At 34.9% G+C, this 26082-nt stretch overlaps 1 protein-coding gene across 1 annotated transcript in view; it reads right to left on the reverse strand.

Moving 5' to 3' along the window:
- The window catches only part of Cap-G (Chromosome associated protein G), an 86097-nt gene that overhangs the window by 13658 nt on the left and 46357 nt on the right, over nt 1–26082 (reverse strand). The window contains exons 11-15 of the mRNA XM_090384402.1: nt 25739–25846; nt 23209–23328; nt 17825–18088; nt 5405–5586; nt 1601–1760 (exon numbers count right to left, since the gene is read on the reverse strand). Of these exons, the coding sequence (XP_090240528.1) occupies nt 1601–1760; nt 5405–5586; nt 17825–18088; nt 23209–23328; nt 25739–25846 (834 nt within the window). The remainder of the gene's footprint in view (nt 1–1600; nt 1761–5404; nt 5587–17824; nt 18089–23208; nt 23329–25738; nt 25847–26082) is intronic.

The following is a 26082-nucleotide window of genomic DNA, read 5'->3' on the forward strand; positions in this document are numbered from 1 at the left end:
GTATCTTGAACAACAAATGTAATAGAATGTAAGTTAAAATAAATTTAAAGCTACAGTTAAAATTTTTATTTACATTATTTTTGTCATCATTTTGTGAGTTATAAGAGGAAAAAAAAAAAAAAAAAAAAAAAAAGGAAAAGAAAAAAAATAACATCATATATTCTTTTAAAGGAAAACATTTATAGAGTATAAAGTCTGAACATTTATAGAGTATAATTAATATAATCTCTATAATGACCTAATATGATTTATGAAATAAAAAATATAAATGCAGGTATTTTCACCTGAATAGAATACCAGGTCAGGTTTCAAGGGGGTTGTCAGATATGCTTGGAAAGAATAACAGTCAACTGATAAGATAAAGGATTGAATGGCATGAGCAACAAGTTTATAAGAAGGAAGGGAGGAGAAACCCTCAGGTTTCTAATCAATATATAAACACCAGAAAATAGCAGTATAGCCAAATGATATTGGAAGGGGGGGTACAAAGCAGTTTTCTTTCCTTCTTACATTCCACTCATCATTGATAAAGAAATGACAAATGAACTGGAGTACTGTTATGATACAGTGTGGTTTCCTGTTTTCAGGTATCTTGCAGTTAGGGTGGCACCTCCATAGCCAGGTGGGCAGGAGCAGCAGTGCGTAGCACACACACTTCTTGATTAGACTGGGGTTCGAGCCCGTGACCACCAATCACAGAGGATGCGGAAAGGTCAGGGAATGACCACCACCTATCTCCAGAGCAATATGGCCTTAGTTGCTAATGCTCCTAAAAACCAAAATAACAACAATAACAATCTTATAGGTGACCAAGCACATCACTGTAAACATGTGTATCAAAAGTACCATGATTTGGTACTTTTGAAAAATAATATTAACTTGCCCTTTAATTAGTTAGTCTGCATAAAACATGGATACGAAGGAGACTTTAAAGTGAGGATTGATATTTCAATTGCTTGTCATAAATGTAGCACAAAGCATTTTAACAACTGGGAACATTTGGGTCCTCACTGGGATGGATTGATCACCATAAACTTGTTTCAACAAGTTCCATGCTTTTCTGAAACTTTCCTAGCCACACAGAAAATTTCAAGTTTGCTTGCTGCTCAAAATTCAACAATTGTTTGTGCAGCAAAGGAATGCATTCAATCTAATGAAATGTAGACCTCAACCTTAACTGCCCTGCTACCGCTGAATGGGAATTCACTCAAGGATGACAAAGACTTCATGTCTGAGGATTCTTGCACAGCACCACAGGTGTGTGTATGTACTTGTGCAGGAAAAGCATACAAAGGATTTTTAAATGTTTGGAAACTTTTTAACTCAACTCATAAACTTGGACAATTAATCACTCTAAATTCAACAAAATACAAAATAAATTCAACATACATTGCATTGCACAAAATACAAAATAAATTCAACATGGTGTAACATGGAGGGGGGGGGAAGGCAATTCATAAAAGCATCACCAAATTATCAATGTTCAATAATGACTTAGTAACAAAAAAAAAAAAAAAAAAAAACTCTATTAGAGATGAAAATTTTAAATAATGTGTACAATTTATTCAGTTTTAATGTGCATGTTTTGATAAAGCCTCACCTCAATTACAGTTTCATTTGATGTAAGATTAGGTCCAGTCAGGTGAACCATAAAACGAGCAACATTTTGAGAATCTACTTCGGCTAAAGGACTTGAAGAAGGAGCATTGAATAGGGTACGCAGAGTTGGCAAAAATGCTTCCTCCAAACATTCTTGGCCTCTATAAAAATTGAATTACAAATAATTATTTGTAAGGCAAATTTGTTTTTTTCCTTAAAATAACATAATTGCATTTATTTAAAGTTCAGATAAATAAATAAAGAGAGAGAGAGAGAGAGAGAGAGAGAGATGTTTTGTTCAAAGTAATCATTTAATAAGAACATATTTTGAACTTATGCATGAATAAAGAACAGATTCTTCTAGCAATGATGATTTGCTACAAATGATGCTGTTGTTATACGTATACACTTATCTAGTATTGTTAATTTGTTGTGGTAAGCTCTTGCAGCGATAGTGGAGCTGACTACTATTTGTTTGTTGTGGGGTTTTAGGTGCACCAGTGATTTAGGTCGCATTGCACCATATATATTATGTCGGTAAATTTTGTGTATTCTGTGGTCGATTTGCTTATTTGCTGGGGATAGGAAAAAAAAAAAAAAAAAAAAAAAAAACCACCTCAAGTTTCCAAGAGAAAAAACTATGCTACCCTTGCTTGAGACTAACTCAGACATGTGAAAAAAGCCCATAACAGCTCCTGATGTCATTGATGGGATCTTAACTCAGGTCTTTCCATCTGGTGTGGGGAGGATGGCAATTCTATCAACTATGCTACCTGTGAACGCATAGATTACTGTCATTTGCATAGTTTTGCATGTGTGCGTGCACTTTAGTATTAGTAGTAGATAAATGACATAAGCTTATACAGTGTATAATCTTTCTTTAAATGTATACAAACTATCCACTTTCAAAACACCAGGTGGAAGTCTATTCCAACAATCAGTCTCTGTTCTTCAATAAAGACATATGATTGGTTAAACAACAGGTATGAATGGTTTTTTATATGGGATCTCCACTGGCAATAAATTGTAACAATTAATAAAATCTAAATGCAGGAGTGGCATGTTTATATTTTAATTTAAGATGATTGTGGTTTCGGTAGAAAGATTAAATAAGGTGGATTATTGCACTTTAATGATTAACATAAAATATACAAAGCCAGTGTACAAAGGTGTTCAGAACTTTTATAAGGTTAACAAACTAGATGCCTGTAATTTAACCCTAATAAAATGTTTATTCTTCCATGAAAGTTAAAATAACTGGATGTATTTCACAAGTTGCACTACAGAAAGAAGAGTACACCTACACAGTACCCACATATTTAATATGGGGTATTCAATGACATAAACAGGGAAAAAGATAACTGTATCCCTGTTTTAATATCATTAATAGGATTAATGATATTAAAACTCCTGTAGGCATGATTTTTAAGTTACCGTATTTCCCCATGTATAAGACACACCTTTTTTCGAAAAATTTGGGGTCTAAAAACTGGGTGAGTCTTATACAGTGGTTGTAGATTTTTTTTACTTGCATTTCCCACTTTTTGGTGCTTGTTGTCTTTGTGCTCATTGTTTTGCACTTGTTACCGGTATATTAGGTTATGTTTTGCCACGTTCTGCCCAGAAATGGCTCAGAAAAGATTTTCGTACAGTGCCGAATTCAAGTTAAAAGTGATCCAGTTTGCAAAAGTGAATGGAAATCGTGCTGCTGAACGTAAGTTTGGTCCTCCTCCAACTGAGAAAACAATCCGAGACTGGCTACAGGAAGAAGAAACTCTACTGAAAACGCCACGGCAGAAGAAGGCCATTAGAGGCAAGTCAGCAAAATGGCCTGATTTAGAGAGGGAATTAAAGATATGGATTGAAGAGCAAAGGGCAATTGGAATTCCTGTGTCCACAAAGATGGTTCAGCATGAGGCAAGAAGAATTGCTGATGAAAAAGAAGTTACTGATTTCAAAGGAGGACACAATTGGTGCTTCAGGTTCATGAAACGGAATGGACTAAGCATGCGTACACGCACCAGACTTGCCCAAATGATGCCTGAAAGCTATGAGCAGAAGGTCCTTGAATTTCATTCATTTTGTAATTCAATGTCGGAAGACACATCAGTTTGAGTTGGGACAGATTGCAAATATGGACAAAATCCCCCTTCGATTTGATGTCCCAAGTAACAGAACTGTTGATAAGAAGGGGGTGAAAATTGTAACTGTGAAGACAAGTGGACATGAAAAGAGCCATTATACAGTTGTTCTAGCTTGTTGTGCTGACGGAACCAAGCTGCCTCCTATGCTGATGTTTGTTTGTTTGTTATTTGGTTTTTAGGAGCATTAGCAACTAAGGCCATATTGCTCCGGGATATGCGGTGGTCATTCCCTGACCTTTCCGCATCCTCCGTATTTGGTGGTGATGGGCTCTAACACTCCTATGCTGATTTTCAAACGCAAAACAATGCCAAAAGAAGACATTCCTCGAGGAGTGATTGTCCACGTTCATGACAACGGTTGGATGGATCAGGATGGGATGAAGATCTGGTTTGAGAAAGTCTGGAGCAGGAGACCAGGTGGGCTCTTATGCAAACCTGGCCTATTGGTGCTTGATCAGTTCAGGGCGCACATAACAAAAAATACAAAGAAGATTGCTGCAGAGCAAAAAACAAAACTTGCCGTCATACCCGGAGGCTTGACATCTCAGCTCCAACCACTTGATGTCAGCATTAACAAACCCTTCAAAGCTGCCATGAGAGACGAATGGAACCAATGGATGAAGTCTTCTGGGGACAATTTGACACCAGCAGGAAGATTATTATTATTATTATTTGGTTTTTAGGAGCATTAGCAACTAAGGCCATATTGCTCCGGGTTATGCGGTGGTCATTCCATGACCTTCCCGCATCCTCTGTATTTGGTGGTGACGGGCTCAAACCCCGGTCTAATCAAGAAGCGTGTGCTACGCACTGCTGCTCCTTCCCACCTGGCTACGGAGGCGCCTCCAGCAGGAAGAGTGAAGAAACCAGCTATAGGAGAAGTGTGTACCTGGGTGAAAAGATCCTGGGATAATATCAAGATTGAGATCGTTGTCAAGTCATTTAAGAAGTGTGGCATTTCAAATGCCATAGATGGAACTGAGGACGAGGCAATATATGAAGACAGTGATTCGTCATCAGACAGATGAGGACAAGCTAATGGATAGGAGTTTTGACAGTAATGAGTTGTATGAATTTTATGATGAATAAAACTTGAGTTCAATAACTTAATGTAATACATTTTTTTTCAATTTTCGGGCCCCAAAATTAAGGTGCGCCTTATAGATGGGGAAATACAGTACTTTAGCATATTATTCCTTGTGCTAGCAAGACTAGAGGTATCACTACATGCAGTATTCCATTGTAATATTATTATAAAAAGGTTTACTATTGGTATGTATCATGAAGGTACCAATTAAAGCTCCCAAAAGTGGTAGATGATTTATTGAGTATAAATGGGAATTTATACTCAATAAATCACAAAGGAATTTATTTATTTATTTTTAGCATCTTTTAAGTTTAATGGTTTTTTTCCCTTCTTCAGATCTTTTCATCCAAAATACAATGTGTCAGTTTATCTTTTTAATTCTTTAAGATTTTTATTAAAGTTTTTAGTTGACCAATTTAATTTCTCTGTATCTTTGATTGGTGAACCACCATGGCTAAGAATCATAACATTTACCCTTGCCGCAACTTAAAACATCTTTCATAGATATTCAACTTATTTTCTACACAATATACATGAAGTATATTAAAAAAAAAAAGTATAACAAGCTCCTTACCTTGCAGTACAAGCAAAAGTTGGCATAAAAACACCAAGAAAGTGGCGTAGATAGATATCATTTTCTGTGGTTGGATTATACCACATTAATACTAAGCGAGATAGCAATTGTGGTGAGTATACTCTTTTGGTAAATAATAACTTGCCAATCCCTTCTGCAGTTACTGTCCGTACCTCTTGAAGCTAATTTCAGGAAAGGAAAATCAGTTGAGTTCATCATAAATACTTTTTTAAAAAGTAATTAATACGCCATAGGTATAAGAGAGTTCAAATAAATGATTTAGAGATAGAACTGCTTGATAAATATGATGCAAGTTTCATTTATGAAAGTTTTAGTTAAAAAAAAAACAAAAAAAAACCACTATCCATCTCATCTGTCCATCCTATATAATAATATGTTTAATTCTTCCTTAAATTTATTCATACTACTCACATACACAATACCAGATAGTAGTTTGTTCCAACAATCAACTACACTCTGGCTGAAAGCAAATTTTCACACTTCTATTCTGCAGCCATCCTTTCTCAATTTGAGTTTATGTCTCCTTGTGTGCAAAAGTGTTAGAATACCATCATCAAGTTTTTACTGTCATTTGTGCCAAGAGTATCCCTTTGTGCTCTTGACTAATCTGGTTCTCTTCTCTTCTCACGTAACTGTCTCCCTTAGAGACAGTTACGTTCCTTGAAGATGAGTTAATTGAAATGTCCTAAGTTAATGCCGATTTGCCATATACTCCTATGTTATAATGACAGATGAGTTGCTTGAAAAAAAAGAATAATAATAAATAAATTTTAGATATAACAGTTTTTGGAGAGTAATACAGTATATGGAAAGAAGTCAAATTGCCTATTTTACATATATGATGTGATAACAACTGCTAGCTATATAACAGAGTAATAATAAGAGAAGATTGAAACTTTGTGGATTGTTGGTTTATTTAATGTGGAACTATTTTCATTAAGCTTATAACCTTGGAAGAAAGAAAAAAAATGTAGGTTCAAAGCAAAAAGAATTTTTTTGTTGTTGAAATCTCTTCTGTTGTAGACAATGGTTGGGATCATTTAAGATATGCATCTATTAACATCTACATACTGTTCTTTTCTTTATAGAATAACTGGTATCACTTATTTGCTTTTTTATTTCCTTGTTAACTCTTTGTGAATCTTTCTCAACAATATAGCCATTGCAGTTTTTGACATGTACTTGGTTATTATTAATTTTTGGAACTACAGTGTTACCTTTGTCTTGTCTTGCATTCTTTGGTTTTCAAGTTCAAGGAGTTAATTCTTTAATAGTCAAAAAATTCACTAATGCGATTTGAGTATAATCACCATCAGCCTCCCCAACATTATCCAAGTCATGCCTTTTTTCTGCAATCTTCACTATATTTCTTTATGCATCATGTGCTGCTCTGCCAGTTCAAGATAAGTTTAAATACAACCAGACTGCAGTTTTCTTCAAGCTTCAGTCATATTTCATAGCTTAATTTCCTTCCATTCTATTTATCCTTTCATGACCATTCTGAACCTGTTTAAAAAGGGACTACTGAAGGGAAATCCATAAATTATTTAAGCAAACACAGAACATATGGGCGCCTCCGTAGCCAGATGGGCAGGAGCAGCACACACTTCTTGATTAGACTCGGGGTTTGAGCCCGTAACCACCAAATATGGAGGATGCGGAAAGGTTAGGGAATGACCACCGCATATCCCCGGAGTAAAATGGCCTTAGTTGCTAATGCTCCTAAAAATCAAATAACAACAACAACAACAACAACAGAACATATGAAAACAGCATATACCTTCTACCTACTAAATGACTTTTTGGTTTAGCAGGAAATGTTGTAATGACAATTTATTTTAATCAGTTTTGGAGGACCACTATTTAGTGTTGCACTTAATATTTATAGTGGGATCAACTGATAATGTTACTAACATTGAATTCTAAATGGGAAGCCTTCAGGGACTTAATTTTGAAGGCTACTAGGCCTTCAATAATTTCATTCCAACTAAGAAATACTGTTCAAAGTTTAGGCCTAAATGGATGTCAGATGAACTAATGAGGCTCGTGGCAGAGAAAAAAAATGTATGGAATGCATATAAAGTATCAGGTGACACAGAAGCCTATGGCAGATATAAACTAGTCTGTAATCAAGTTAGGCAGGTGAAGCAGATTAACAGATTATGAGAAATCTTTGGAAAAGGATGCAAAGAAAAACAGCAAAGAGTTCTTTACTTATGTAAACTCTAGAAGGAAAGGAATGAATCAGATTGGACCACTTAACATAGATGGGTTGACTATTCATGATCATGCTCAGGTAGCTGATGAACTGAGTATTTTGCATCTACATTCACACAAGGAGTTATTCAATGAGGGGAGTGCCAGAAGTTTATCAAACTCTTAACAGGGAGCTAAGTGATTTTGTAATAGCCGAGAGCAAAGTGGAGGAGAAATTGTTGAAGTTAAACATAAAAAAGGCACCTGGAGTGGACGGGATCTATCCAGTTATATTAAAGGAGGCAGCAAAGGAAGTAAGAAAACCCCTAGCCATAATTATGAGAGTTTCCTTGGACTCAGGGGAGGTCCCCATGGGCTGGAGGTGTGCAAATGTATCACCAATTCACAAAGGGGGTTCAAAAGGTGACACAAGTAACTATAGACCCATTAGTTTAACGTGTTCCGAGGAAAATAATGGAATCACTGGTTAAAGAAGCATTGCAGGATCATCTAGACAAGACTGCAGTAATAGTTAAGACACAGCATTGGTTTGTTAAAGGGAGGTCTTGTCTGACCAATTTGATTAGATACTATGATGTGGTCACAAAGGAACTGAATGCCTAAAATAATTTTTATATCACATACTCGAATTTCAGGAAAGCTTTTGATACTGTTGCACATGGAAGACTGTGGTACAAATTCGAGAGGTATGGCATTAAGGGTAAGTTGTTACAATGGATAAAGGGATGGTTGAGTGGGAGACGACAGAGTGGTAATCAATGGACACTGCTCTTCGTGGACAAATGTTATAAGTGGAGTTTCCCAGGATTCGGTTATTTGTTATTTGATTTTTAGGAGCATTAGCAACTAAGGCCATATTGCTCCGGGATATGCGGTGGTCATTTCGTGACCTTTCCTCATCCTTCGTATTTGGTGGTGACGGGCTCGAACCCCGGTCTAATCAAGAATCGTGTGCTACGCACTGCTGCTCCTTCCCACCTGGCTACGGAGGCGCTCCAGGATTCGGTGTTGGACCCATTGTTGTTTTGTATATTTATCAATGATATTCATGAAGGTATATCAGGTTTAATGTCCAAGTTTGCAGATGATACAAAGGTTGGCAGGGTTGTTAACGACAGTAAAGACAGTATGCTAATCCAAATGGATCTAGATAAATTTGGGCAAATGGGTGAGAAGTGGCAACTAAAGTTTAACCTTGACAAATTCAAAGTACTGCATAAGGGTAGCAATAACCGAAGAGAAACGTACCAACTGTGTGGTACTACCCTCAGGGAAGTGGAAAGTGAAAAATACCGGGAGGTAATTGTGCAGTCAAATATGAAGTTCGCTGAGCAGCGCAGACAGGCTGCCAAGGTGGGCCATGGAGTCTTGTCAATTATATATAGGAATTTTGCTAGCAGGGACAGGGAGGTCATTATTCCATTATACAAGGCACTGGTCAGGCCACACCTAGAGTATTGTGTACAGGTCTGGAGGCCTCATTTTAGGAAGGATGTAGAGTTGCTAGAACGAGTACATAGAACGGCAACAAGATTGGTGAGGGGAACAAAGGGGTTCGCTTACCAAGAAAGGCTTAAGTTCTGCAAATTACAGCACCTGGAGTAGGCATCTGCAAGGTGATCATATTGAGATGTATAAGGCCTTGAATGGGTTGAGCAAGCTGAATGCTGATGGGATTCTTCCTCTTGCTCAGATTAAGAACCTGAGGTGGCACAGTTTCAAATTGAGGAAAGACAGTTGTAGAATAGATGTGCGGAAATTTGCCTTTAGCCAGTGGGTAGTTGATTGGTTGAACAGACTTCGTGGAAGTTGATAGCTTAAATAAATTTAAGGCTGAGCTGGACAGGCATTCGGGACGAATGGAGGGGTGAAATGGGAGTGGTTTTTTTTTTTGGTTGATGCTGCATAAGCTTGCTTTCTTGCATCATATGCCTCTGCTAATGCTAATTTCTAGAAATTATTTTTAGGTGTCATAAGGCGGTAGAAGATGCTGTAAACCAAATATTGTTTATATCTGTATTAACTGATCTTGCAAATAAATCTTGGATGTGCTTGTTTTATAATGCAACTTATAGGTATTCTACATTTTATTCTAAAATGATATTTCAAAAGGCCTTTTTAGAAGTCTGATAGACAAATGTGGATAAAGGAGAGTTGTTTATTGATTTTTTGGGCTTAACAGTGCAAGGGCAACAGAGTCATATGTGCTTGATAAAGAAAAGATCACTATTCTTCAATATGATACAGTTAGGTGAAAACCTGGTTCTTATTTCAATTTATAAGTCTAGGTTTATGGAAGTTTACTTTACCAAATAAAGAAAGTAAAAACTGAAACACAGGCTGTTACAATTTTTTTAGATTTTCATTGAGATTTCCCATCCATCCATCATATGCTATCTCCTTCCAGGAGGTTGACTGCCAAGGATCCCCACACTTCCCTCTGCTCAACCACTCTTGCAAGTTCTTTGTATTTGAGGCTACTCCAATCCTCTATGTTCCCTATCCACGATTATCTGGGTTATCCTCTGCCCCTTTTGCCTTCTATTTTTCCTTCCATTAGCAGTTTCTGAATGTCATTTTTGATGTGAAACACCCTTGGGGCACCTACTAAATATTGAGATTTAGTGAACCAATTTACAAAATTCAAACACCATTTGTTTGAATTTTGTAAAACTGCATTAGAAAAACAATAAAACAACAACCGCATATGTACCTTGCATGCACGAAAGATGTTTTATTTTATGTTAAAACATCCTTGGCTTGGAAGAAGTTAGCGAAATCCAAGCCAATAGCCTAATTACCCACTTGTTTGCAGTCATTTGTTGAATAGTATCACCTCCTTGGATTTCAAGTGATCATGTTACTTATTTCGTTGGATTTTAACCATTTCCTTGGATCGACTATATTTATTAATCTATTTATTTCTCAAAATATTTGATAATTCTTATTTACCGTACCCTGATACATAATCTTATTATAACGTGGCCCCATCATTCGGCCTACGTGTATATGTTTTTTGCCACCGTTATAATTCTTTATTAATGGTAATGTTTAATTTTATATGACTGTATCACTATAAACCAATCTATTCCAACTGCGTTTCTTTTTCTTTTTCAACACTAATTATAAATTATCTCCATGCACTTGTATTCTAAATACAACTATAGAGGTCTCTATTTTCCCACTATTTTGAATTTCTTCACAGCTTACTATTAAGTCCGCTTTGCTGCTATAAATTGCTTTCTCATAGAGATATATTGCTCATTTGGTTTAAGCCTGCTTGCATTCATCTACTCTACTGAATTTGTGCATTTCAACTCCCTGTCTTTATTTTTCCCACCAGCTTATTTTATCTGCGCATTTCTTAAAATACTCCAGGTATCATATACTTCCACTGTCTTATCATACTTTCAGGGCGCCTCCATAGTCAGGTGGGCAGGGGCAGCAGTGCGTAGCACACGCTTCCTGATTAGACCGGGGTTCGAGCCCGTGACCACCAAATACAGTCAGTCCTCGTATAGCATGATAATTGTGTTCCTAGAAACCCTCGTGCAATATAAACAACAGGCCCTATGGGAAAAATAGGGTTAGGTGCCGGCCACCCAAGATTGAACACACATTTGTAACCAAAACATTACCAAACACAATAAATAAGCATAATAAAATATTGCTAATGCTTTTGCTTCTATCGTAAGCAAACTTGTTTTTTGTTTGATTTTCTATCCAAACAGATGACAGCCGTTCCATCTCTTCCAAATCTTTGTGTCTTAATCTAATGGATTTTAATTACACTTTGAGTTGTTCCTGCTATGAAAGTTTTTTATTTTCTCTGCATTCTTTCTAATTCTTGGCGTTGCCTCATTTAGGTCTGTAGCACGTGCAATATCAAGTAGTCTTTCATTTCGCTCAAAGCGTTTCACAATTTCATATTTTTTTTCCTATCAACAGAGGCGGACTGGCCATAAGCCTTACCGGGGAAACCCCGGTAGGCCGGAGGCCGGTGTGATTTTGACCATAAACCATAGTATGAGGCCACTATAAATTTTCCTGGGTAAGAATTTTTGACCTAGTCCGTCTCTGTTTATCGATATTGCTTTTCTTTTTCTCTCTGAATCTGCAGTGTCTTCACCAGGACGCTTCCTTTTCACATCTTTTAAGTATTTTACTCATTTTTAGGGAATAAAGCACAATTACAAAATGAGGCACGCTTGATACACAAACAAAGCTGTGCACGTGTAGCAACTGTATAAACAACACCGTAAAGATACGCTATTAACACCTCACATTTTACTAAAGCACATTTCTGGGAGTTACTACCATAAAACAATAAAAACAATTTCCAGTTGCGTTTCTGCTAGTGGAATCTGTTATAAACTGGTAGTAAACTCGATCTAATTGCATTTGCGATTATACTGATAGCTGGAATTGTGTTGGTTTTTATGTTATTATGGTGAAATGTGTTTCCCCTTCACTGATATAAAAAACATAAATACATTTTCAGAATCTTCTCTTCATTCCTATCGTGTTGCGTTCGATTGGGGTGATTCTGCGTTCGACTGCCATTTCTTGTAAACGCTAAGGCGAATCGTGCATAAGCGAATTCGGTTCGTGTTATATAAGATATCGTTCCCCTATTTATAAATCATGTATGATCGAATCTGTGTAGTGTAAACATGTGTTATACGAGGACTGACTGTACAGAGGATGCGGAAAGGTCAGGGAATGACCACCGCATATCCCTGGAGCAATATGGCCTTAGTTGCTAATGCTCCTAAAAACCAAATAACAAACATACTTTCAGTTTCGTTTTAGATTTGTTTCTCGGCATGTCTTGACACTCATTTTTCATTTCAATACAAGTATTTGGTATTAGCTCCCTTTTATACTAATGCTTACAAATGCCAGAGCCCTTACTACAAGGTTGGGCCTCATAACCCCAGCAAGCTTAGTGTTATTCAATAACTTTTTCTATACTTTTTATCTTTCTGCTGTTTAATTCTAAAGTTCTTCCCATTTGTTAAACTATTAGTGTAATATGGGGGTGAAATGAACACTCCTACTATCCTACTTCTATTGCTATCTTTTGTCTTTATTTATTTAAATAATCCTTTTTCCCTTCCCCACCCTCAATTTAATACCTCACCCTTATACCATTTGCTCGTTCCAAATCTATTTTGTAAAATACATTGATTTCTTATCTTTACAAAATTAAATCCTACACTAAATTCCACATATTTATATTAAACATTTTTATCCCAACTTGATACTTATTTTTACCTAAATAAATTACGCTGTGTTGGGACTATCTTGTCCATAATGTATTAGAAAATGCTAATTTCTTTTCATTCCTTTTTGGCCATTCACTTTTCTTCTACTACTATGGACAAGTATAGAAACACAGTTCCTGATACTTTTTCAGGTGTAGTCCCCTGATGAAATACCTGATCATGTATCAATATTTATTTCAACTGACATCAGATCAAGCATTTTTTGCATTACCTATATTAGATCATTTACTAAACATGTTCCCCCCATATCTGATGACAGCTATACCATTTTCATTTTATTTGCATTTTATTATTATTTTGTTGTACTAATTTTACTTTACAGTTTCCCCACTTAATACTGGCTCAGCAATTCAGCCCATAATTTACTTAATTTATCATAACCTCTAGGATATTAACATTCTTTTACCTTTCACTAATCTACTACTCTTCTTTTTCTACTTTCCTAACCCTTATAGTTACTGCCACCTTGTGTAACTTTCACATCCATTTATACATACTTAATTAAATTAATATTATTACAACTTATTTATTTATGTAAACCCCAAACACGAGAGGTATTAGAACCTATAGTACTTAGTACCGTGCTTGGGTTGGAGGTTGAGAAGACGAAAGAAGATATTTGTTGACATTGGACTTGAACTACTGTAGACTGTAATTTTCAGGAAATACGTATGAAGGAAGGTTGTTCTAGAAAATGGCAGTTGAATGAATAAACGAGGAAGATTCAAAGTTGGTTCTGTGAGTTTGAAGTTGGACAGTAAATGGATGTTGGCTGGTGGTGGCATGTGTTCGGACTGTTTTGAAAGAGAGAGCAGGAATTATAGAAGCCAATTCAGAGGAACAGTGCCCATGAATATATCTGTAGAAGAGGCATGCAGAAAAAACAGTATATCTATGAGACAGCGAGTGGAGAGACTCTGTTAGAGATGAATCATTAATTAACCTAACAGCCCTCTTCTGAATAGAATCAAGAAGCCTAAGAGAGGTTTTGGGGGCACCACCCCAGATGTGGGAACAGTATTCCATGGTAGGGCAGATTTGTGATTTGTACAGAGTGAACAGAGTGGAAGAAAAGTAATGCCATGAGCGAAAGAGAAAACTAAGTTTTTTAGATGCATAGGAAGCCATATTTGTAATGCGCTTGTGTCAAGAGAGATTAGAAGTCAGGGTAATCCCTAAAAGAGATATATCATTTTGCCTAGAAATCGGAGTGTCACCAAAGATAAGCATAGGAGCAGAAGAATCCTTTTTGCGAGATATAAGACAAGACTGAGTTTTAGAAGGATTGAAATCAACTAAGTTGCCTTTGCTGCCCCACTAGAGAATTACCCGGAGATCGGCATTTAAGGAATTGGTAGCAGATATTCGAGAAGTTGACACTGATCGAGCAGGGCAAGGTTTCTCAAAATGGAAAGTGGAATGCAATGTGCTTTCATCGGAAAACTATGGATAGGATTTCCAGTCAATGGAAGAAAGTCATTAATATACAAGAGGAAAAGAGAGTGGGGGAAAGAACTGAACCTTGGGGAACACCGGCATTAGTGGAGAAGTTAGAAGACAGAGAGCCATCTACCATCACCCTCAGTGAGGATCAGAGAGAAAACTGGATAATCAATTACAAAAAACAGTTGGCAAACCATAAGATGGAAGCTTGTTTAGAAGACTTTTATGCCAAACACGATCGAAAGCCTTTGAGATGTCAAGAACAACTGCTTGTGTTTCACCAGACTTTTCCATTGAATATGTCCATAAATGGGTAACATAAGCCAGAATATCACCAGTGGATCGATACTGACGAAATCCATACTGATCGTTGGTCAGACGGAAGGTTTCTAGGTAGTTTAAGAGTTGGCAGTTAATTGATTTCTCATTACTTTAGAAAGAGTAGAAATAATTGCAATGGGATGATAATTGGATGGGAGGGATTTTTCACCCTTTTAAGGAACTTGCTGGATATGAGCAAATTTGCAAGCAGAAGAAAAACACCTTTGGAATAATAAAGTGAAAAAACGCGGCAAAGAACAGGAGTAAGTTCAGGAGCACAGGTTTTGAGAACAAGTGTAGAAATACCATCAGGACCTGGAGCTTCCTTAGCATCAAGATTCGTCAAAATCCTTCTGCCATCCTTTTGACGGAAGACCACAGGAGGCATTGAATGGAGTGTGTTGAGAATGGTGGGAGGTGTTTTACCAAGTTCATTAATAGATGAGTTGGAAGAAAAATGGGATGCTAGCAGGTCAGCTTTATCCTTGGCTGAAGTGACAACAGAACCATCTGGTTTGGACAGAGGTGGGAGCAGAGATGGGCAAAGGTTGCAGCCAATAGCTTTGGCAGGAGACCAGAATGCTCGACTACCATTAGGGCAAGAAGTGAGTTTTCTACTCTTAGCCTGTTCAAACTTTAGTTTGGACTGATTAATAACTGCTTTACAATTGTTGTGAGTTTTGGTGTAGGCAGAAAATGAAACATTCTTCTCTTGAACAGCCTTAGCACATTTATTGGAAAACCAAGGTTTAGATAAAGGACGAGATTTTAAAGTGGAGTGTCGGATAAAGGATTCCATTCTTGCAAGATTAATTTCACTGACATGATCTGAGCAAACGCTGACATCAGAGGGTTTGAAACAGTAATCCGACCAAGGAAAAGAAGAATAGAAATCTCGCAGGTCATCCCATTTTGCATTCTTGTAATGCCAAACAATATGAGGTTGGGAATAACCATGAGATAAAGGCTCCATAGGAGAAGAGACAATCACCAAGTTGTGATCTCAAGACAATCATCCAGTGAGAGGTCCTTTAGGTGCCTAAAGGACCTCTCACTTTGACTGTGTACTTAGAAGGGTTGTTTGTGAGAAAAAGATCAAGTGTGTTGGCTGTATGGTTAGGACTGTCTGGTATTCTTGTCGGTAAATGAACAATCTGTGCAAGGTCATTAGTAATTGCAAAAGTCTCAGCATCTTGACCAGCTGGGTTGGTGTGACTAGAAAACAGAAGCCAGCTGGAGCTGTGAACATTAAAATCACCAAGGAAAATTACCTCACTGTTAGGAAAGTTGGACTGGAGAAAGACAAATTGCAAAGAGAGGAAGTCAAAGAGCTCCCAGTGATTAGTGGAGTTGGGAGAACAGTAGAGACAATAGATGAATTTGACACAATGAGGTAGAGAGATTTTAAGCCAGAAAAGATTGAAAAGAAGAGATTCCAAATTACCAAGTCTCTGACAGGGAATATTGGAACAGACATATGCACAAGTGCCACCTTTGAGGCGAAAGGAATCATACAGCGAAAAATTTGGGCAACTGAGATGAGCAGTTGAATCGAATCAACCGATAACTGAGATTCTGTCAGAAAAAGTACATGGGGTTTGGCAGACTGCAAGTGGAAATGGACATTGTTGAGATCAGAATTGAGACCACGTATATTTGTGAAATGAATTAAGAAGTGTTTGGGAGGTTTAGATCTTTTCGCAGATAAGCATATTCTATCAGTTTGACAATTCATGGTGTATTCAATAGTAAGAAAAAGTGGGTGGAACATGCTGTATGAAGTAATGAAATGTTTGGATATGGTGTACACATGGTAAGAATATACTCAGATCCTTGACATAACGTGGCCTCGACAATGCCCCACCCCCGCATACACACTACTCGGACTCCCTCCAGTCACTATCTGGCAGAGTAGAGGTAGCAAGATATACACTAGCTGATCCGGAAGCCTCCTAGAAAGTTACCAATAGGTTTGGTCCAGTGTACTAACTAGCGGCCGCCCTGTGAACACTGTTTTAGAGCTGTACCCTCAAAATGTAAGGAAGATTGGATCTTGCCACAATGTTCATCATAACCTTAAAAGTCATTAATCATACTGCATGATGGAAGAGATGGGAAGGGTTGACTGGAACTTAGCTCTGGAGACTAAACATGGGTTCCACCACTTCAAGCCTCCAATATATATATATGGTCGACCACCATTTCGCAGACCCCCCTGAAACTGGTCTACGGACCCCCAGGGGTCCGCAAAACCCAGTTTGGTAAACGCTGCTCTACTGTAAAACAGTCACACTGACAGAGTACAGATACAATACTTTCTTTCAAGAAATAATCAAGCTGATAATCATAAAAATTGTACAAAGCAACAGCAATAACTAAACAAGCAATACCATGTTGGAATCCAGACAAATTGGGATGTTATATAATCACTTCCACTGCACATGCTTAAATTGCAATAACAAAAACCAAAAAAAAAAATTGATTACAATAAACATATGTTTTTCTATGTATTAGTTCGGGACTTCACACAAAAGTAATAACATGACATGAATGATAAAATCTGTGATTACAATCAGTAGCATACACTGTATATATAAAGTGAACGTTAATAATTAAACCAATAAGTAATACTGTTATTCTTTTTCTCTTGACATTTTGACATAACAGATTTGATTTTATATAAGCATACATCAAGAGAAAAAATAATGAAAACATTATGCGAAGTAATTACTTGGCATAAGTAGGATAGCTATTTCCAAAACCATTGATAAGAAGAAAATAACTCAACAGCCATAAACATCATTATTATCTATTATTTATTTATTGCACAACCAAACAGAGCAACACAACATGCTGTGATATAAGTTGATATATTCCTTCTGTACAAGCATATATTCAGGCCAGTGAACACCAAAAACCACCTCGGAATAGCTCATGGAGAAAGTTCTGTACACACACACACACACACAAAAAAAAAAAAAAAAAAAAAGCATTTACAAAATTCCAATGATTGCTGATGAGAGTTGAACCCAGACCTTTCCAACTGGGTGTCAAATGGCAAATTATTACTATACATTCAATAATTTTATATTAATATGCAAGACACTCTGAAGAAATCATTAACTTTTACCTCACTGTCTAGCTGAGTTGCAAGAATGTATATTAATGCCTGGCTACTGTCTTGAGATTCAGGAATTCCTTCTTCTTCTTCCTCACTGTCACTATCACTATCACTATCGTTTGATGGTGTTTCTGGTATTAGTTCCATAAGATCTGAAGTCTTCTGCAAGTCTTCCTTATTTGTTTGAAACATTTCTAATCCAAATAACAAAAGTATGTCAAAAATAGCTTTGAGAGCTGTAACTCTGATAGTTTCTTGATCAACCTGAGCAACCTAAAACAAAATATTTATATATTAAGAATTTTGTATAAATATGCAAGTGTAATAGCAACAAATCAATAAAGATAAACAATAATAAATTTGATTTGATTGTTTACATAACCAAATTGCCAATGCTACCAACTTTATGGGTGGCATGTTACTGATATAACAAACATATATTAGTGACTGTTTAAGATAAGATAACTGATACTGATAAGATTTATACTCCAGCACGACCACCAGGTCAGTGGAGTTTACAATAACTCAATCAATACAAATGTAAATCATATTTAGTAGTCACAGGGTTGAACCCCGGTCCACTCAAAGAGCATGTGCTACTGCACTTGCGCTCTTGACCACTCGGCTACGTCAGGCCTAACTGTTCAAGAGATCATCATTAGCTAGCTGTCTACCCTCCAGTTAGTGTCGTTAAAAAAATTAACCTTGAAACATATTGTTCAGCTAACAACACAATTTGATTGTAAACTAATTTCCTTGAATATGAAGAAGTTTGAATTTCTATGGAAGCTAAGTAATCCTTTTTTGCGTGGATATAAAATTATATTATAATAAAATTAAATAAGTAAATAAATAAATGTTTCCCTCCCACCTATTAGGTCATCTAATTTATTGAAATGCTAAACAGGAGCTACAAGTGTTCTCCTTCATCTAGTAAATTCAATTCACAAAATGAATTAGCATGCAGTGAAATTTCTGAGATGAACTGTGGTTCCTTCTATTTAAAATTTCATTAATTATTTTATTTAACTAATACATGAAGTGTCTATTTAATTACTTAATTTTGTTAAATGAGTCCACATAATGCCTTTAACTGAGTATATGAGTATTAATGTATATTAGAGTTTAATATTTAAATATTTTCTTATTTGCCTAATGTAACAGAATGAGATTGGTGAGGGGAACAAAGGGGTGCTCTTACCAACGAAGATTTCAGTTCTGCAAATTGCAGCATTTGGAGACTAGGCACCTGCAAGGTGATCTGATTGAGGTGTTTAAAACTTTGAATGGATTGAGCAAGCTCGATGTTGATGGAATTCTTCCTCTTGTTCAGACCACACATGAGGGAGCACAAATTCAAATTGAGGAAGGACGGTTGCAGAATAGATGTGTAGAAGTTTGCCTTTATCCAGTGGGTGGTTGATTGCTGGAACAAACTTCTATCTGTTGTTGTGGAAGTTGATAGCATAAATAAATTCAAGAAAGAACTAGACAAACTATTGGAGGGAATGAATAGGTGAAACTGGAGGTGTTTTTTTTTTTTTTTTTTTTATGGCTGATGTTGTATAAGCTTGCTTTCTTGCAGCATTTGCCACCTAATGTTAATACACTAAATTTATTCTTTCCCACAACTATAATTATTATTATAAAAAGTTTTATCTTATCTTTTCTATTATAATATTTTCCAAATGAAACTCGACAAACAACAAAATTCATATTCGGTTGGATCAGTTATAATAAACAATGTGGTGTCAAGTCGAAAAAAATGTCAGTTTAATGTGCCTGTAATCACATGAATATTATGGTTAATTTAATTGTTTTTCAGGATGGAAAACACAAATTTCCATGAGGAAAACCATGCAATCCTCACCCAAGATAAACCGAGTGCAATATAATCCTCTAAAAGTTTTTCCTATCCTGATGTTAATTGAGCCTAACCTCTAACTACATAGAAAGAATATCACTCCTAGCCACTGTGCTAATTTCATACTGAAAGTTTCAACCTATAAGTAAAATTAAGCAAGTCTTTACTGACAAGCCAATATTCAGCTGGATCATCACACACAACAATTCAGCTGAATCATCAAATTGGTACCATTAATTTAATAATAAAGCTAGAAATAAAGATTATTTGTGTGTATACAACCTTAAAATTTTGGGACATAAGCAGATCAAGTTTATGCAGATCAAGTTTGTCTAGGAGTAAGTAAGCACTTTTGCCAACATTCATGACTTTACTGCACTCGTTGGCTCCAATGCAACCACAAGGCAATGTGTATCAATATGTTTTGGATTAGGGAAAAGGTGAGCAAAGGGAACCCAGGTCATAATTTGTTGTGTACTGTATCTAAATTGCACATTCTCATTCTTATTTTATAGGTGCCATGTTATTTTTCAGGTTAAAAATCAGAACTATTTCAGCATTGGAGATATTGCCAGTACCATTTTACTGGTCATATGACTGATTTTGGCAGGTAGTCAACTGCACAGTTTTCATCATATATGCAAAAAAGGAAATATTTCAAAATGTTACATTATGAAAACAATCTGAGTTCTAGTCGAATTTCAGACTGGGGTACAAATTTTGTTAAGCTTTAAACCAAAACTTCTACAGTATAGTAAACCTTCACCAATACAAATATTGCATAATTTTGACTCATACAATGTTGGCATTTGATTTCAGATGAGTCAGTGGAATGAAAATAAATTGACCACTAGATCATGGAGGAGTTCAACACACAAAATAAAGTAACAGTGGCTGCCCTTAAATAAAGCAAAGCAATATTTTCGCAAGTTTGATGTGAATGCCTCTAAAATTTAGAGAACTGTTGTCTTGAAAAACCTTAAGCTGCTTAGAGATGAAAATCTGGAAGAAGCTGTTTACAAAGTATTTTAACTATGAATATTACCTTTAATAAAAGTTAAATGAAAAGGAAACATTATCTAAGTGTGTACAACTGTGTTCAAAAGATGTTCATGTTTGTGGCATTGAAATATAGTCTGGTGTGGAGAGACTTGCAGAACATTTAAAAATTCCTAATTTTATATTAAATAGCAGTTGGTTGTTGTGATATCCATATGAAGCAACCTTGGCAATGAAAATTTGTGGGGAACTGCTAAGTGCTGATGTTGAAAGAGCAGAGCTATTCAGATAAAAAATTGATATCATGTATGATTCAGGACAGTGATGAGGCCAAGTGTAAAATGCAGATGAAATGGAGATTTTTACAAGCTCAGGCTATGAAAAACAAATTATTAACATGAGGCAGAAAGGTCATAAAGGAGACTTTCTGCACTGAAAAATAACAATTTCATAAAAATTCAAAATGTGCATATAAAAACACTGAGATTATATGTTCAATAAATATTTAGAATGAACAGCTGCTAACAAATTCAAAATGAAATTCAGCAGCCTATTGTACGGTTTATTTGAGACAGAAATTTTATTTAAAAAATATATTTAAATGGAGACCCACTCAAAAGAAAAGCTCTCAAACATTCATTACATTAAGTTTCAGAAATCTAAATAATTCTCATTAAGATTAGATTCGAATTAAATTTAGGAACTTTAGAAAATATGTACTTACTTGCTGTCATTGCTGCTTCATCATTGCAAGACCACGTAAATGAAATGATAATTTTGTGTTCCTTTAATTCCTAGAACTAGGGTGTTTGCTCCACACAAGCAGAGCAAAACTGTAGATTTTCAGGGGGATATCTCAATGCAGTACAAATAAAATTTGTATGCTTTACTGCATTTGATTTTTAATTATGGGGATCACTCTAATGTTCAAAAACAGAAAGTAGTAAAACTTATGTCCCTTGGCAATCCTACTGTATTGTAAGAAATCATTTGGCTCTTCACTTTAACTTAAAATTTAATTTTGGGTTGCTTATTGTTTAAGTGGTCTTTAAACATTTCAAACTGCATTTCCAATGATCAACTTTCTCTCAGATTTGTCCACAAGTATTTTTGCTTGCAGTAGTGATAGGGGTTTCTAATATGCCACCAAATTTAAAAGGACATCCAGAGTAACAATGCCTTATAACACTTTAGGACTTCCATAATCAGAAATAGAGGGCACTGATTATAATCATGGTACAGTGTTTTCCACAGTAAATTATATCCATGAGGAACTTGCAGAATTTATCACTAAACTAAATAATATTATCATAATTTGAGAATTTTGTACTTCTCATTAAGCTAATGTATGATTTACACTGTAATGTCATTTTATTTTAATGATACTGAAAATAATTTTTTTTGGAAAACAAAAAATATTACTATAAAGTAATTACAATAAAGATGCTATTATAATGATAAAGATATCATTTAAAGTAAAGAACTTTAAATAACATCTTCAGAGATAAATGTGTCTGAAGATGTTGGCATGTTTCTGGTTATGAAAAGTCAAACAGTTAACACACTCGCTGCCACTTAAATGTAAGAGAACTTGTTCAATGTGCCGTAATTTTCGGAATCTTGAAAATATCAACATTCTAACATACCCAGCATTCTGACCATTTGTACATAAAAATTAAATGGTTGAAAATAAAAGTTTGGAAAGAATTTATTACTAAAAGCAAAACGCTTACATAAACTGACATCAACACAAGCAAAAAACAAATAAAACCATTTGGCAAGTCTATAAAAAAATGCCAAGCATTACTGCAAAATGTTCAACCATGTACCAATACTGAGTAATTGTTAATTTCAAATGCCTTTATATTTACAGCATTCATTGGTTGACTGCTTAAGAATGACTGCTCGTATGCCTTATGGCACACTGCTTGGGTGCATTTTGAACAGTTATTCGTTGCAGCAGCAAATGTGTTAAATTATTTGTGTTATGATGATATACTGTTAATGCTTGCTTTAATTAGGAAACAATATTAATAAGAAGGAAAGACACTATTATACCATATGCAATTGTTAAATAAATTAATTTACTGAAATGGTTACAAGAAAGCTACACAACCATCACAACTTAAAGCAATATTTTAAGACTCAACTGAGTAATGTCATCAGGCCTGGAAAGCTTTTTAAAAGGATGCAACAGGCATAAAAAATCTTTTAGCTTTCCAGGCGTGATGGCATTATTCAGTTGAGTTACAAAACATCACCTTTAGGTTAAGTACTTTTATCATGGTAGTTGTATAGTTTCTTGCAACTATTTCAACAAAATTACTTAACAATTGTGGTATAATAGTGTCTTTCCTTCTTATTAATATAATTTGCTATGAATAAACATGCATTGTTCTTATTTCAAGTAAATTTTATTAAATAAGTTTTATAGAAATGTAATTTTGATTGTGTCATCATTCATTACTAGAAAATATATCAGAAAATTATAAAAATACTTAAAAAAAAAAAATAAAAAATAGAGTAATACCTGCAGGTATAGGAACAGATATTGAGAAGCCAGATCACTGCTCAATAAACAACATATACCAAGAGCTCGGATTGCCTCATTTCTTACAGCAGGATCTTCATTCTGGATACCTGGTAGTAACTAAAAGAAGAGAAAGATAAACAGAATATAAGTAATATTAAACAAAGCTAATTCGGAGTGTATATTTTTCTTTCTGAAAATACTTTTTTTTGACTCCTTGAAGCTTTATAAATATTCTACAAAAATGTATGTGGAAAGAGAAATTTTAAAAGCATGAATAATAATTAAAAGAATCATGTCATAGGAATGAGACTATTATACAATACCATTAAATGCACTCTACTGTGTGCAGTTACAGAACTAGTTAGCACAATGGCTGAAACCTACTCTGGTTTTTTAATCATATGTCTAGCTGGAAACACTAAAGAACAGCTGAAGGGAGAGAGCTACTGCTTAGCCAAATTTATCTTATACGGCAGGACGAAATCACCTCGTCTAGATTTGAGATTAACTACTCTAAATGTGTATTAGTAGATGTTGAAATCTCTTGGATGTGTGTATTCTAATATTAATTTTTTTTTAAATTTGCATTTTTATGATCTATAAAATTTCAACACTGAATTGATATCATAAGCCTTTGTAACTACTATTCATAAGTGACACTACTAACTTAAGTGGAAGATACACTATCTCCCAATGTGAAATATATCTCTTTAATATTATCGAATATATAGATTTATTTATTTTAAGTGTCTTGTTGTTTGTACTTGACCAAACTCAATCTTTCCTTTTCAAGTTAGCATGTAAATGTCCATTTTGGGACATTCTAATGCATAATGACTATCAGTATCATTTCATTTCAGTATTAGCCTCTTACTAATAAGAAAGCGATTAGTCTTAGATGTGGTCTGTTAGAGCAATGTATGCAGAAAAGGATTTTAATGATTTATAAAGAGAATTAAGAAAAATTACAGAAAAGTCAAGGAAATGCAATAAGAACCTGCATTTAGGATTTGTTGTTCTTGAAAAAGCATACAATGAAGTGCCTAGAAATTTTAGAAAAGTATGGCAAGGGTAATCAAGGATAATTTTCCAAGGAGAATAAAGAGTTTGTATAAGATGGAAAATCTGTAGTAAGGATTGAAGGAGGCATCGAAGAGTGATTTAAGCTTAAACTTGGAGTGAGACATAGCTGCATCTTATCAACACTCCTTTTTTATAATCTTTATGGATCATTTAATAAAAAGAATGTATGTCACTGACAAAGTTTAGTGTGGGAGATGTAAAAGTTGGATAATTATTGTGTGTAGATGCCACTACATTGTTAAATAGTAACTTGTAAGATCTTCAAGAATCCAAATAAATTAGATAACGGTTGTTGAGAATTTGGCATGAAAATTAGTTCCATAAAAACAAAAGCTATGCAAGTTGGAAGTGACATATAATTTAGAATGGAAAGACTACCAATAATTAGAACAAGTTAGTAATTTTGTGTATCTAAGAACAGTCTTTAATCAAGACATGAAAATAAATAACAGAATAAGTAAAGCAGGAAGTGTAGGTTGCCAACTAAGCAAATTCAAATTTGGAGCAAAAGGGGAATTAGACAAAAGCAACTGTTTATAAGACAGTTAAGCCTATTATAAAAATTAAAAATAAGTATCTTCAGAGTCTTAAGAAAAATAAATAGAACTCACATATGGAAGTAATGGAAAGAAAATATTATGAATGAGGAAATAAGGAAAGTTCTTGGGGAAACCAATGGTAAGTAAAGCAAACTTAAAGTGTTATGGGCAAGTAGAAAAATGAGAGAAGGGAAATTAGCTAAATATATATTTGAAGTAAAAGTGAAAAGTATATAACACTCAGAGGCATCTCAACAAGAAAGTGGACTATTGGTCAACCAAGAATTACAACTAGGGCTAAAGATCTGATAGGAAATAGGCTAGCATGGAATAAAATAGTGAATGAAAAGGTGATAGTCCAGAAAGACTGATTTGTACTACTACAGTAGTGTGCACACCCAAATGGGTACAACAGTTTTGGACGACGATAAAGAGAATTCAGCAATGCACAATTTTTGGAGTACATATACTAGATAGATTAAGCAGAATTTATTCCACATGAAAAATAATTACAGAAAAACACCATTGTTCCATTAATTGTGTAACTGAGAGCAAGGTGCATTAAATATAAATTTATATTGAATGTATCTCATTCCCATTTATATCTAAAATATTAAATGTACATTCAATATTTTAGATATAAATTCTTTTTGCATGTAAATTATTCAGAAATCAATCCATTTATGGAAGAAAATTCAATTTACAAAGTCAATCTTAAGATCTTATAAACATATTTATAAGATTTTATTAACTTTTTATTTTCTTGAAAACAATTTTTTTTCTGTTTCAATTACTGCACTGGATGTATTTACTGCATAATCTAATAACATAAAGGAAAGCAAAAAAAGTTAACCTCTTTTAAACACTAACTGAAATAATTATAATGAAATGATGATTATACTTACAAGAGTTTCTATTAAAGACTGGATAGTAGGACTTAGTCCTTTGGGTGTGAACTGCTGCAACATCTCATGGATTATAGTAACACACTTTAAAATTGTCAGAGGACTATTCTAGAATAAAGCAAGAATTATGTTCAAATTTGTGCAAGACAGTATATAACATAATTCAAAAAAGTTTCATGGAGAAGAAATCATAAGATTCTGTTACTTCAATTCAACCTGTATAATTCCATATAAAATTATATTATATTAGTAATAGTTCAGATAGTATTATCTAAATTATTACTAATATATAATAAATATAAATAAATTTATATTTATTATATAGTAGTAATAATTTATTTTAA

The sequence above is a fragment of the Mastigoproctus giganteus genome, chromosome 11 (genome assembly GCF_048544385.1).
Source record: "Mastigoproctus giganteus isolate SK-2022 chromosome 11, ASM4854438v1, whole genome shotgun sequence".
NCBI lineage: Eukaryota > Metazoa > Arthropoda > Arachnida > Uropygi > Thelyphonidae > Mastigoproctus > Mastigoproctus giganteus.